General features: G+C 39.0%; 1 protein-coding gene across 2 annotated transcripts in view; it reads left to right on the top strand.

Moving 5' to 3' along the window:
• LOC139729011 (inhibitor of nuclear factor kappa-B kinase subunit alpha-like) overlaps positions 1-13549 on the top strand; it is a 73172-nt gene that overhangs the window by 39114 nt on the left and 20509 nt on the right. For both annotated transcript variants that reach the window (XM_071639935.1, XM_071639936.1), the window contains exons 11-17: positions 2519-2612; positions 3847-3970; positions 5246-5347; positions 6413-6462; positions 7349-7410; positions 10587-10702; positions 12778-12827. In XM_071639935.1, the coding sequence (XP_071496036.1) occupies positions 2519-2612; positions 3847-3970; positions 5246-5347; positions 6413-6462; positions 7349-7410; positions 10587-10702; positions 12778-12827 (598 nt within the window). The remainder of the gene's footprint in view (positions 1-2518; positions 2613-3846; positions 3971-5245; positions 5348-6412; positions 6463-7348; positions 7411-10586; positions 10703-12777; positions 12828-13549) is intronic.

Raw genomic sequence — 13549 nt, 5'->3', positions numbered from 1 at the left:
AGTCCTGACAGAGGAGCATATTTCATAATAATTTGTGCACAGTGATATTTGCTCTCTTGACTTGAATCATGTAAGGCTGACTCTGTGTCAGAGTTAAAAGAAATGCCATTAATGCAAAATGTGACAATTAGGTATGCTTTTTTATGCCTCCGCCACAAAGTGGTGCGTACGGGTTGTCCGTCCGTCCGTTACGTACGTACGTATGTCCGTACGTACGACTTTCGTTTACGCGATAACTTGAGTAATATTGACTGGAATTTTACCAAACTGGGTCCAAGTATAAAGTATGATGGGGCAATTATTTCATTAGATTTTGGGTAAAATCGGCCAAAGGCCAAAGGTCAAAGGTCAAGGTCAAATCATGAAATTGTATCCGTTTACGTGATAACTGAAGACTGGATAGAGCAAATTTCACCGAACTTTGTGGAAGGATGATGTATGATGGGACAATTACTTGATTAGTTTTTTAGTGAAATCGGACAAGGTCAAAGGTCAAAGATCAAGGTCAAATCCTATAATTTATCTGTTTACGTGATAACTTAAAACTGGATGAAGCAGCTTTCACCAAACTTGGTCCAAGGATGAAGTATGATGGGGCTATTAGTTGAGTTGATTTTGGTGACATTGGCAAGAGGTCACAGGTCAAAAAGTCAAGGTCAAATGCTAAAAATGTTGCTATTTCCCCCATATCTATGCAATGCCAGAAGGTATTTTCTTGAAACTTGGTGTAGACATGTACTACTGCATAAAGATTCTCCAGAGAGAGTTTCATGCCATAAGGTCAAGGTCAAAAGGTCAAAGGTTAGGTGAAAATGTTGCAATATCACTTTTCTCGCAAATGATTCAATGTATCTTCATGGAACTTGGTACATACACATGTACTGACTGGCAGGGATTATCTAGGGAATTTAGGGGTCATGGGTCAATAATCAGGGGTCAAAGGTTAACGTTAACTCTTCAAAATTTGACTATTTCCCTCATATACTAGTATATGCAATGCTTGCATTATTAGTTTTAAAACTTAATATATACATGCATTACCTAATGGAGATTCTCTGGGAAATTGCTAGCCAGAAGGTCAAATGTTAAGGGTCAAAGGCCAGGTTTCAATGCCCCCCAAAATCTATTTTGTACTGTAATTACACTCTTTCTTCATATCTTTGAAATTACTAAATGCATAGACTTATAAAAGGGTCAATCAGAAGTCAAGTAAAAATTCTCAATTCCCCAAATACATTGTATGTGTACCTGCACTCTTAGAAAATTATAGCAAACCCAGTTCAAGGAAAGTGAACATTCAAGATATTTATGACAAACCTGTCATTTCAATATTTTGCCAGTTATGTGAAATTATATTCCACATACTAAGAATGTTGCAATAGGATTGGTCCAGAGCTGATCACGTGATGAAGCGTAGTTTTGCCCATCACATCACCTGAGAAGAAAAGTTCGTTACACTCTATGTTGATAGTCCCTTTTGTTTCACTGATCTCCACACAGTCCACACAGTCCTAACGCAAGATGAGTACGCGCGAAATAAAAGTGCGTTGCACTGTGGACTATCATGTGACCTAGGTCACTTGATAGTACACAGTGCAACGCACTTTCACTTCGGTGCCGCGCGGTGCGCGCAGCAAATTCATTGTTTGTCATCCACGCGCACACGTAGCCTAAGCCCTAAGAATACCTAAAGACAGCTAAAACGGTTTCAGATGTGGAATAAAATGGGAATTTCTAGGACCCTAGATGTGGAATATAAAGCAAATAATCAACTTTTAGTTTCAGGCAACGAGACAAACTATCACTTCCTCGGCGATCTGAATGTGTACGCTGTCTTTCCTCAGCTGCGCTTCGGAAAGATAGATACATCCAGATCGCCTCGGAAGTGATAGTTTGTCCCATCACCTTCACCAACGTTGATTATTTGCTTACTGTCATCACACATTGTGAAGACATTGTGCTATACACCTATTGGGAGAATCATGCATTATGGCGAAGGCATCAGTCGCCATAGCGACATTTCTAGTTTTTCATTGAATCACTGTGTCAAGAAAATTAAATCATTTTTATTTTGTGCATATCAATTTGTTCAACAGATTTGCTTTTACAATCATTTGAAGTGTTTTCTGATGCTTCAAGGGCAATTTCTGTCATTATTTTGGGCACTTTGTGCAATGGATACTGACTTCATTATGGGGCCAAAAGTATGACTTGAACACATGGTGAGAGAAATGTCAAAAGCACACATGGGCAGTGCTGCGAATATTCACCTTTGAACTGATTCCTCTTGCTGTTGGTAGTGATGGCACATATCCATTTATGCTATTATTTGAAATAATCATATCCAAATACTGTGTCTGTACTGTAAAGGCGATGAATGGATCTCAAGTTTGTTACCATGTCCCAGATTATAAACATGAATGTAATCCCTGTCTTTGCATTACTCGTTTGCCTGTTTTGGTGTCTCCTTTCTTTTCTTCCTTTTTTTTTTCATTGCTACCACCAATCTTGACAACAGGGTAATGGAATAGTGTACATGTACCAACTTCACCTGCCCAGCGTAGAGCCTGCCTTGACAATCAAGCAAAAGTCTGACCTCCTCACGGCTCTGTGTAAGTTGACCGCACCCTTCTGAGTCTATCCACGAAGTGGTGACACAGGGCTCAAATCTTAATGCTGTTCTACTGGCTTAAACTGTGGTCCCCGTAACAGAAATGCCAACTTTTATTTTTTTTTTTCAGTACCGTATTCTATACTGTGTCTTGCCAAAAGTGCTGCAGGTTTCATGGACTACCCTTGTCAGATACAGGAGAGGTTAAAATACTGGGGGTTTTTTCACCAAAAATACACTCTTTTAGCCCTCGGGATTTAGCAATGTTGTTTACAAGGTTGACATCCCTGTCGTAGCATGAGAGGCTCACATACTGTAACACTTTGCACACGCCAATCCCACTGCCCTACCTAGCACGAAATGGGAATTGTGAATGCTGACCTACACGTATGAATGTTATAGTTTGTTGGAGTTTTTCTCCATCATGGATATGGTAAGCCTTCTGAGCTACTGGTCGCAGTCCCATGGCATTTGCGCCTGCGACAGTTGCTCCCATGAAATTTCTGCACGCTAAGCCAATCATAGATTCTACCCACAAACATAACCCTAACCTTAATCCTAATCCTCATTCCAAACTAAACCTAAAACTTTTATCACAACCCTTACCCTAAGTCCTTGGAGAAAATAAGACCAGAGCGATTGTCGCAAGAGTAAATGTTGTGTCACCGCTGGTCTCGAGCAGGCTTGGAAATAACCACTTAAAGCTTCCATTTGCCTTTATGGTACGTAACAGTACTTGCTTGACATTAACTTCGGCGTAACTTTCTAGTAGAACTCTGTATTGCACAAAAAAAAAAAGAAAAGATAAAAATGCTGCAGACATGATTATGGCTTATGGCATTATTTTCACTGCATTAGGATGCAAAATTTGTATATGACTTGTGTGCCTAAGTGTTGCTTATTGCTTAAATCCTATTTTCATAGACCATCAATTTCTTCAGTTTGAGGTGAAATGCTGTGTCTTTAGAATCTGGGATATATGTGAAAAAGGAATCATTCTGTACTGTTTCATTTGTCGTGATTGTGATAAGACGTTGTGGATAGTTGTGCAGATTGGACTTTTGCAGTATACTTCCCCCTAAACTATTGTGAACAAATGGCAATTGATAATGAATTTTGAATGTGTGTATGCAAAATAGTTCTTAAGGACCTACATTGTAGACTGTTTCATTTTGCTTTGTATTTTTGTTGTTTTAAAATACCTCTGGGATATGTGTCCCTTCTCTGTGCTCTAGTGCAAGATATCCATAGCAAAGTCTCGGAGAATGGCTTCAAGCTCATGTGGAAGCATGGCCTGCACTACTGCCACTCTCTCATGAATGACGGCAAGACCAGATTGGATGGCTTCATTTCCTTTCTGTGAGTCGGAACTTGACTTACCAGTCTTCCTACTCCTCGGCCTCCTCTTCCTTCGCATCTCCCTCCATCTCCTTTTCCTCTTCCTCCTCCTCTTCTTATTCATTCTTTTCTGTGTCATTCCCCTCCTCCTCTTTCTCAGCCTCGTCTTCCCTCCACCTCCATTTCCTTTTCATCCTTCGCTTATTCCTCCTTCCTTCTTCTTCATCTTCCTCTTCCTCCCCCTCATTGTCGTCTTCCTACGCATCTCCTTTCACCTCCATTTCCTTTTATTCCTCCTTTTCCTCCTTCTTCTCCCCCTCCTCCTCTTATCCCTTTCTCTTCTCCTCTTCTCCCGTCTCTTCCTCTCCTTTCCCTTTCTCCTTCCCATCTTCCTCTTCCTCCCTCCTCTTTCTCGTTTTTCTTCTCTCCGTTCTCTTCTTTCTTGTCCTCCTCCTCCATCATCACTTCCTCCTCCCCTTCTCTTCTTCCTTGTTACCTCTCATCTTCTTTCTTCTCCCCATCTTCTCTGACCACCTCCTCTATCTTCTATCTTTCTTTCCCTCTTCTTTTCTCTTTTCCTCTTTGTTTTCTTCCCCTCTTCTCTTTGTGCTTCCTCTCTTTCTTCCACTCTTCTCTCTCTTTGTCCTCCTCCTCCTCTCTTTTGTCCATTTTCTTTCTCTGTCCCCTCCTTTCCCTGCTTCATCTCCATCTCGTCTTCCTCTCCCTCCTCCTCCTCCTTATCTCTTCCTCTTCTCCATCTTCATTTTCTCGCATACTGGTATCTTGCAGGGCATCTTTTCAAAAAGAAATACATACCCCTGGTACTTAAACAACCCTCCAGCAAGATGATATTCATATTGTCGTCAGTCTTGTCAATTTGTAAACAATTATGACATTACACCTGACTGAGATGCCATAACATTTGCAGGAAAAAAAAATCTCCCGGACAGTTTCTGAATTTACAATTTTGTTGTCCCAATATCCACCTCTAATGATTTTTGATCAAAGAAAATCTTGCTGATCATGTGTTCAGAGTAATTTGTCATCTGTTAAAGTGATACATACTACTAGGCTCCAAATCTGATCTTCAAAAAGAAAGAAAAGAGTGGTTCCCTCGTTCCTTCAGAGACAAAACATACCTGAAGGCCACAGAACTGTAGAACAGTTATCAAGTGCTCATCAAGCTTTTTTATTCTGTTCCTATGTTTTTGTAGTGTGATAATTGATGGTTTTACTTCTTCTTTTTTTCTGTGTGCCGCGCATGAAAAATAAAAAACCACCCAAAAAACAAAACAGCAACTACAACCTCCTGCTGAAGACGTCGCTGAAGATATGCGTGGAGGACGTCAAGGCCCACGGGCAGAAACTCAAAGGGAAGGTGGAGGCCTTCAATGAGAGGTTAGTACCAAAAGCAATGAAAGACTACTGTAAAAGTGGGTATTTTTGCGAGACCAATCTTTTTGCGCTCAGCCAGGCAAGAAGAGTTTCCCGTTTTGTTAATTCTGCTGGATCAAGAACATCAAGTAGTGGAACATATGGCAAGCAAAAATAATTTGTTTTCACGCTAGATTCTGGCTGTGCGAAATGCCAAAAAATTAAACACCGCAAAAATTTCCACTTGTTGTATAAAATGGAATAGGAGAAGAAAACGAATGCTTTCCTATGTGAACATTTTGCTGATACGTCAGTATGAAACTTGTGCACAGATAGGAGAAAAGTTTGCATTGTTTGTGGTGAGTTTTTTTTTTGTTTTGTTTTTTGTTTTTTTTTTTTTTTAAGTCAATCAAGGCCCTGTGGAAATGATGTGTAAGATTGTGTCATCATGCACATCCTTCTGGTACAGTTGAGGTTTACTTTTTGTTTTTCTTGAAGCTACGATCAGTACCTTGCAGAAAGATTGCCAAAGTGTGGTTTTCTGTAGCCTTACAAAACTATGACTTAACACGTTTGTGTGCATTGCAGATATTGAGTAACATACAGTGAGTTTACGTGTACCTTACATGACTTTGGCCACATAAATGAGGACTGAAATTATCATCAGCTACATTTCTCTTATCTATCCAACTCCCAACTCTGAGGCTGTTTATATGTCAGGGTGTTTTTAATAAGGTGTAATGAGGAAAAAATGAAGCATTAAATGATCAGTAGAACTAACTTAGAATACTTACTTTGACTGAAAATGGGGTTGGAACAAACTATACCTTTCCCTAATTTTTATATAAATTTGGATTGACATGCATGATCTTGTCCGCTATATTTTGCAAACAAACACAAAACAAAAATTTGTTAGGTCGTTCCGAATGTCAAGCCAAATTTTTCAGAAAAGAGGCAGTGAGATACATCAATTTCAAAGCAAGAGGGAAAGAATTGTTGAGATTTGCATCAACTTACGTATGTGATGTATATTGATCTGTTGGCTGCATATGTGATAAAGACGAAAATCAAATGTTGTTCTCATTACAGTTTGGCCACAGACCGAAAGTGCTACGCCATGCAGGCAGCCACCGGTATACGTGAGTATTCACTAGTTAATGCATATATTTTAAAGCTGTTATGCCCAAAGCACAATTCTAGGCTGTGTGCAAGTTCGAAGGAGAATATGGAGGAGAATGAGATGAATAGGATGGTAGAAGATTCATATGAATTGAACTTAACCCGTTGAGGACAAGTCCTGAGTATACTCACGCAAGTGTCTATGGGAAATGCAGGTTGTAAAAAAAATCATCCCGTCCTCAACGGATTAAAATGAGAAAATTATGGAATTATGAAATTTCACATGTTTTTGATGCGATGATGATATTTGGACCTCCCACATGCACAAACGAGAGAAAGTGATGATGTCACATCACGGCTCTCTGATTGGCCAGGTCACAAAAATGATAGAAGTTATGTTTTATGGCACTCATTTTTTTTTTTTTTTTTTTTTGGGGGGGGGGGGGGAGGGGGGGGGAATGTGAGGTTTTTCTTTGCAACTTCAGCCCTATTTTCACAGAGCCTTTCAAACTGCATCAACATCCGGGTAACATCAGGGTAATATTTTTTCACCCTGCCTGTTAAAACGGTTCCCACAAATTGTTGCTTGGACTTTGCTGTGGTAACTTTTGCCAAATTCTATCCTAACTAGCTACGGTTAAATTGCCGCGACACTACCCTGGCAACTCAACGATTAGAACGCAGCTACAGTAACATTCTTGCGATACTGTGTGAATTTCCATCCTATTCTCACACTTCCAAGTCCTCTCTACACGATGTTTCGTAAGGTTTAATAAGTCAATATTTTGGGATATGTTTGCGGATGTGTGCTAAATAGTTGACTGGGATGCAGATAAATTATTTTATCAGAAGATATGGGAGGGGAACACTCTAGCAAAGAATGCTTTGTCTCTTTTTCATATGCAGATTCACAAGAAATGTTTGCCGGCTGGACCAAAAGTCAAGAAGAAGTGAAGAACATCTCAGAGGTTTGTGTCTTCAGTGTGACTCGCATGAAAAGAAATCATTCAATTTTTATGCCTCCGCCACGAAGTGTTGCCGGAGGCATTATGTTTTCGGGTTGTCCGTCCGTACGTCCGTCCGCATTCGTTTACGCGATAACTTGAGTAATATTGATTGGAATTTTACCAAACTTGGTCCAAGTATGAAGTATGATGGGGCAATTAGTTGATTAGATTTTGGGTGAAATCGGCCAAAGGTCATAGGTCAAGGTCAAATCATGAAATTGTATCCGTTTACGCGATAACTCAAGACTGGATCAATCAAATTTCACCAAACTTTGTCCGAGAATGATGTATGATGGTACAATTACTTGATGAATTTTTTAGTGAAATCGAACAGGGGTCAAAGGTCAAAGGTCTAGGTCAAATCCTAAAATTTATCTGTTTACGTGATAACTCAAAACTGGATGAAGCAGCTTTCACCATAATTGATCCAAGGATGATGTATGATGGGGCAATTAGTTGAGTAGATTTTAGTGATGTTGGCAAGAGGTCAAAGGTCAAAAGGTCAAGGTCAAATGCTAAAAATGTTGCTACTTCCCCAATATTCATGCAATGCCAGAAGGTATTTTCTTGAAACTTAGTGTAGACATGTACTACCACCTAGAGATTCTCCAGAGAGAGTTCCATGTCATAAGGTCAAAGGTCAAAAGGTCAAAGGTCAGGTGAAAATGTTACAATTTCACTTTTCTCGCAAATGGTTCAATGTATCTTCATGGAACTTGGTACATACGCATGTACTGACTGGCAGGGATTATCTAGCGAATTTAGGGGTCATGGGGTCAAAGGTCAAGGTCAGCTCCTCAAAATTTTACTTTTTCCATCATATACTAGTACAATGTATATATGCAATGCTTGCATTATTATTTTTATGCCTCCGCCACGAAGTGGTGCCGGAGGCATTATGTTTTCGGGTTGTCCGTCCGTCCGTCCTTCCGTCCGTCCGTAATGAATTTTGTGGACAAGGTAACTATCAAAACCTGTTGAGGTATCCTAATGAAACTTGGCATGTATGTGTATTAGGGGGTGAAGTTGTGCCTATCAACTTTTGGGTGCACGTGCTCAAGGTCAAAGGTCAAAAGGTCAAGGTCAAATACATAAAATTTCACTATTTCCACCATATCTATGCAATGCCTCGAGATATTTTCTTGAAACTTAGTGTATACATGTATTACCCAATTTAGATTCTCTGGTGAAAGTTTGGGTTATGAGGTCAAAGGTCAAAAGGTCGAGCAAAAGTATTAAAACTTTTTTTTTTTCTCTGTAAATTGGAAAATTGTTCAAGGTATCTTCATGGAACATAGTATATACATGTACTGACTGGCAGTGATTATCTAGAGAATGTAGGGTTCATGGGGTCAAAGGTCAGGGGTCAAAGGTCAAGTGCAACACTTCAAAATTTTACTATTTCCCTCATGTTCATGCAGTGCCAGCAGGATTTTTTTTTACACTTGGTGTATGCATGTGTAACCTAATAGAAATTCTCTGGAGAGTTTTTTTTTTTCTTTTTCTTTTTTTTTTTTTGCCTCAAAGGTCAAAAGGTCAAAGATCAAGTAAAAGTGCTAAACTAACTTTTTCCTCCATATCTCGGAAGTGGCTCAATTTATCGTGAAACTTACTGCATATGTATGCATGTTCTACCTGAAAGTGATTATCTTATGAATTTTAGGGTCAAAGGCCAGATGAACATGGTAACAATTTACTATTCAGTACAGAAATTGCACTTTTTCTCCATACCGGTACCATGAAAATTACTCAATGCATTTATAAATGTATGAATGGGTCAAAGTCAAGTTAAAGTCCTTAAATCCCCAAATTCATGCTCTCCTATTCATCCAATTAAACCAAGGTCAAGGAAGGTGAACATTCAACACATTTGCGACAAACTTGTCATTTCAATATTTTGCCAGTTTTGTGAAAATGTAATCACACATTGTCCACATGTACTATCTAGACCTATTAGGAGAATCATGCATTATGGCGGAGGCATACCAGTCGCCATAGCGACATTTCTAGTTAAAACTTAATATATACATGTATTACCTAATGGAGATTCTCTTTGAAATTTTTAGTCAGAAGGTCAAAGGTCATATGTTAAGGGTCATAGGCCAGGTTTAAATGCAAAAAAAAAAATCTATTTTATACTGTAATTACACTCTTTCTTCATACCTTGAAAATTACTCAAGGGTCGGTCAGGAGTCAAGTACAAATCCTCAATTCCCCAAATACTTGTACCTGCACTCTTAGACAATTGTAGCAAACCTAGTTCAAGGAAAGTGAACATTCAAGATATTTCTGACAAACCTGTCATTTCAATATTTTGCCATTTATGTGAAACTGTCATCACACATTGTGAAGACATTGTACTATGCACCTATTGGGAGAATCATACATTATAGCGGAGGCAAATTAATTTCTAGTTTGTTTTTTTTATTGCACAAACCTTGGAATTTGTGATGTATCAAAGGTCAAGATGAAAGATCATTTTAGTTTGGTTAAAATTGCTTGTATATTGATAAGATTTTTATGGGAATGATACAAATGTATGGATAATTCTTGTAGTGAAATGATTACTGTCATGGAGTGATGACAACGTTTCTCACTGAAAGATTGAAAGTGAGTATTTATACATGTATAAACAAAGACAGAGATAACAAATCTCAAGCATCGCGTTCAAGAGCAATGTACTGCACTTTTGTGTGAGTAAAAGGCTATCATCCTGGTGATATATCATGCACAAATGAGAGGACAAGGCGTTCTAGCTGACTTCACAACACAATAGGGGATTCCCCGAAGTTCTGCCTGGATTGTCGCAGACAAAGCTGTGACATTACATTTGTTTGCTGGAATGTAGAGAATGTAATTGCTAACCACAGCAACCACAGGAAAAGTTTTTGCGTTTTTGCTTTCTTGCACTGGGCCAATTTGCAGTGAACTGTGCTTCTTGTTGATTCCACGTGTTAAGAGTATTTTTGTCAACATTTCAGGATCTTCCAAAAATATTTGTGTGTTCTCATTTTTTTGTGCTAGCTCAGTGTGGTGCAAATTTTCACACCACAAAATATTCCACATTTTCAGTATTTAGATTGGATGGCAATCCTTTTTTCCAACTTTCATGATGTTTCTCTTGCCGTTTGCAACAGATTTGTGTCACAAAGTGCACCGAATTCGAGACGGAGATGACGAATATTGGTACCAAAGTGTTTGAACTTCACAAGAGCTGTAACAAGCTGAAGAACTATGACAGCCTCAACCAGACGTAAGTAGTAATACAAAATTTGAGAATCGTGTCCGTCGCTATTCAGCATAAACCCTCATTGTTGATTCGTTGTGGCCTGTTTGGCATCATGCGACTTAATTCTGCAAACAAGGCTAGCATGTAAAAATTTATACAATATTTTAAGAAGAGTATCAACTTGCAATGCACTGTCATGCAAAACTTTCTCTATTATTGCCAGGTTTCAAGCAAAATTCAAAGAAATGCCAAAATTGTGCTAGATATCGTAGTGCAACCTGATATGATACACAACATCGTCTTGCTTGCTAGTTTGTTGGTTGGTTGGTTGGTTGGTTGGTTGTTGTTGTTTGTTTGTAGGGGGGGGGGGTTGCGTATGAGATGTGAAAGTCCATTTTTGTGTTGGCTTGAAAACAAAACTCCCACAGAAGAAAACGGACGAATGATGCCAACCCCTTAATTTGTGGGTTGCCCTAGGTGACTAGCAATACTCAGCAAAGGGTTTTATCAGGCATATTGTCCCATAAGAGAGAATAGAATAAAATTCATCAAGGGCATTTGCTGTTGGATATTAGCTTCTAATTGCCCCAAAGTCCTGCATTGAGAATGGAATGTATTCCTCAACCCCTCATGTGCCATGATACTCACCCATGTAACTCACCATGCTTTATTATCAGCAGTCAGTTGATTCTTCCAAATTAGAATCACTTTGATATACTGAACATATATGCTGCCCTCTGTCGACCAATCAGTGACAGGTTTCAGAGCAGTGTGTATAAAAAAAACAAAAACAAAAACACTGCAGAACCTCGGTTATAGGTCACAAAACTTTCTTCCTCTTATTGGCATAATCAAAAGGAATGCAAGGCTATCCAGTATTTAAAGACAGTGCTACATTGGAAGCTTGTGTGATTGACTGAGTGGGCTCATCAAAGTGAACAGATCATTCATTGTGCTTAGTTATCATAGACGTAATTATGTAATTGTGATGTAAAATGTGTTTGTATTGTCATGATCATTTTTTGCAATGTAATGCCAATGGAAGCCAAATTTCTATGTCTGACATAGACCAATAAAGATATGAATGAATATGAATATGAATGATCCGTGCCTCTAGGGAGAAAAAAAAAAAAGAATTAAAGCAAGGGAGGGATGGAGAATTTGTAAATATCGCTCATTCTGCTGAAAGTTGGAGTATGTGCACATGTGAAACATCTTCAGCCTTGAATGTCAAGACCAAGTGTTCTAGCTGCTGCCACTATTATATTGCTTCATAAACCTTTGATTCTCACTTGTTGAGATTAACTCACCTCTTCAGCTTATGCATTACTGCCATAACATATCAGAAACAGTGACATGACATTTGCTCTGTGACAGTTGCCCTGGACTTAGTATTTTCTCCAAGGACTTAGGGTTATGGTAGGGGTTGTGATAAGAGTTTTAGGTTTAGTTTGATGTGACGATTAGGATTAGGATTAGGTTTAAGGTAATGTTTGTTGGTAGGTTGTATGTTTGGCTTAGCATGCAGATATTTAGTGGCAGCAATTGTCGCTGGAGCAAATGGCATGGGACCATCTGTAACACTGTCAACTAAATCAAAACTTTCCACTTTATATCATAAGCTCCAAAGTGTCCACAGACGAGAGACTAAGAATTTTAATATGTAGCAAATCATGAAAAACATATTGTTGTAGTATGTGCTTTAGAACGCGTATACAAACTTCAAATATGTGCAGCGTGAATTTCCAAGTTCACTGACCCTGTCTGCAAAAAGATTTAAAAATCCTTGGAAAATCTATAAAAATTCCTGGATCAATACCAAAATTTAATCATCTGTTCCTTGTGTCATCATCAACTTTTCCTGCAAGTTTCAGCCAAATCCGTCCTCAACTTTTAGAGTTATTTTGCACACCGACAAAGAAGCCAACGCCTATGAAAAGATAACCTCCTTCCTTACCGGAGGTAAATATTCTGGACTGAGCTAAAGCGTGTAACTTCCTCAGTTTTATATAAGGGTAGTGATTGCATTCAGTGATATACAGTGTACCATAGTTCAAGTGTGCTTTTGTTTTTTTCTTTACTTCTCATGATTCTGTCAGGATATCAAGTAGCAACGAAGTTTTCAAGAGGTTCAAGGAGGAAAATACAGGTACGTCTCTTCTCTCTCTCTCTCTCTCTCTCTTCCTATTCGTCTATGTTTGTATGTATGTATGTATTCAGTCCACCTCGCCCGAGTCGAATCCAAAGAGAACAGAGGAAGTCCTTGTAAGTATGTGAAAGTATGTGTAAGTATGTGTACCTTGGAAGTATGTGAAATTTGACTTACTACTACACAGTAGAATTAACACATGTTTGTATCCATCTGGGGAAGGATTGCACAACTTGTGCATGGTCAACTTTAATAGTAGTCTGGGTGCCAGAGGCTGAACCTTGTTTTACCGTCCACCCAATGTTTTTTGATGGTTTTACCCTATTTTGGGGGTGCTGAATCAGAATCCGGATGATGCAACTCTTGCATCCTTGAGGGTTTTGAGATATTCAAGATGGCTGCCAAGATGGCCGCCAAAACCGGAAATTCCCACGTATTTCCTTCTAAATGGGGAGATATTGAAAACAAGTGATGGTTTTACCCTATTTCGAGGGTGCTGAATCCGAATCTGGATGATGCAACTCTTGCATCCTTGAGGGTTTTGAGATATTCAAGATGGCTGCCAAAATGGCCGCCAAAACCGAAAATTCCCACGTATTTCTTTGTAAATGATGTGAAATTAAAAAGAATTGGTGATTTTCCCTATTTGGAAGGTGCTGAATCCGAATCTGGATGATGCAACTCTTGCATCCATGGAGTTTTTGAGATATTCAAGATGGCCG

The sequence above is a fragment of the Diadema antillarum genome, unplaced genomic scaffold, assembly GCF_040938485.1.
Source record: "Diadema antillarum isolate AM-2024a unplaced genomic scaffold, OU_Dant_1.0 seq00000214_RagTag, whole genome shotgun sequence".
Lineage (NCBI taxonomy): Eukaryota > Metazoa > Echinodermata > Echinoidea > Diadematoida > Diadematidae > Diadema > Diadema antillarum.
This window is presented reverse-complemented; position numbering and strand designations above follow the sequence as displayed.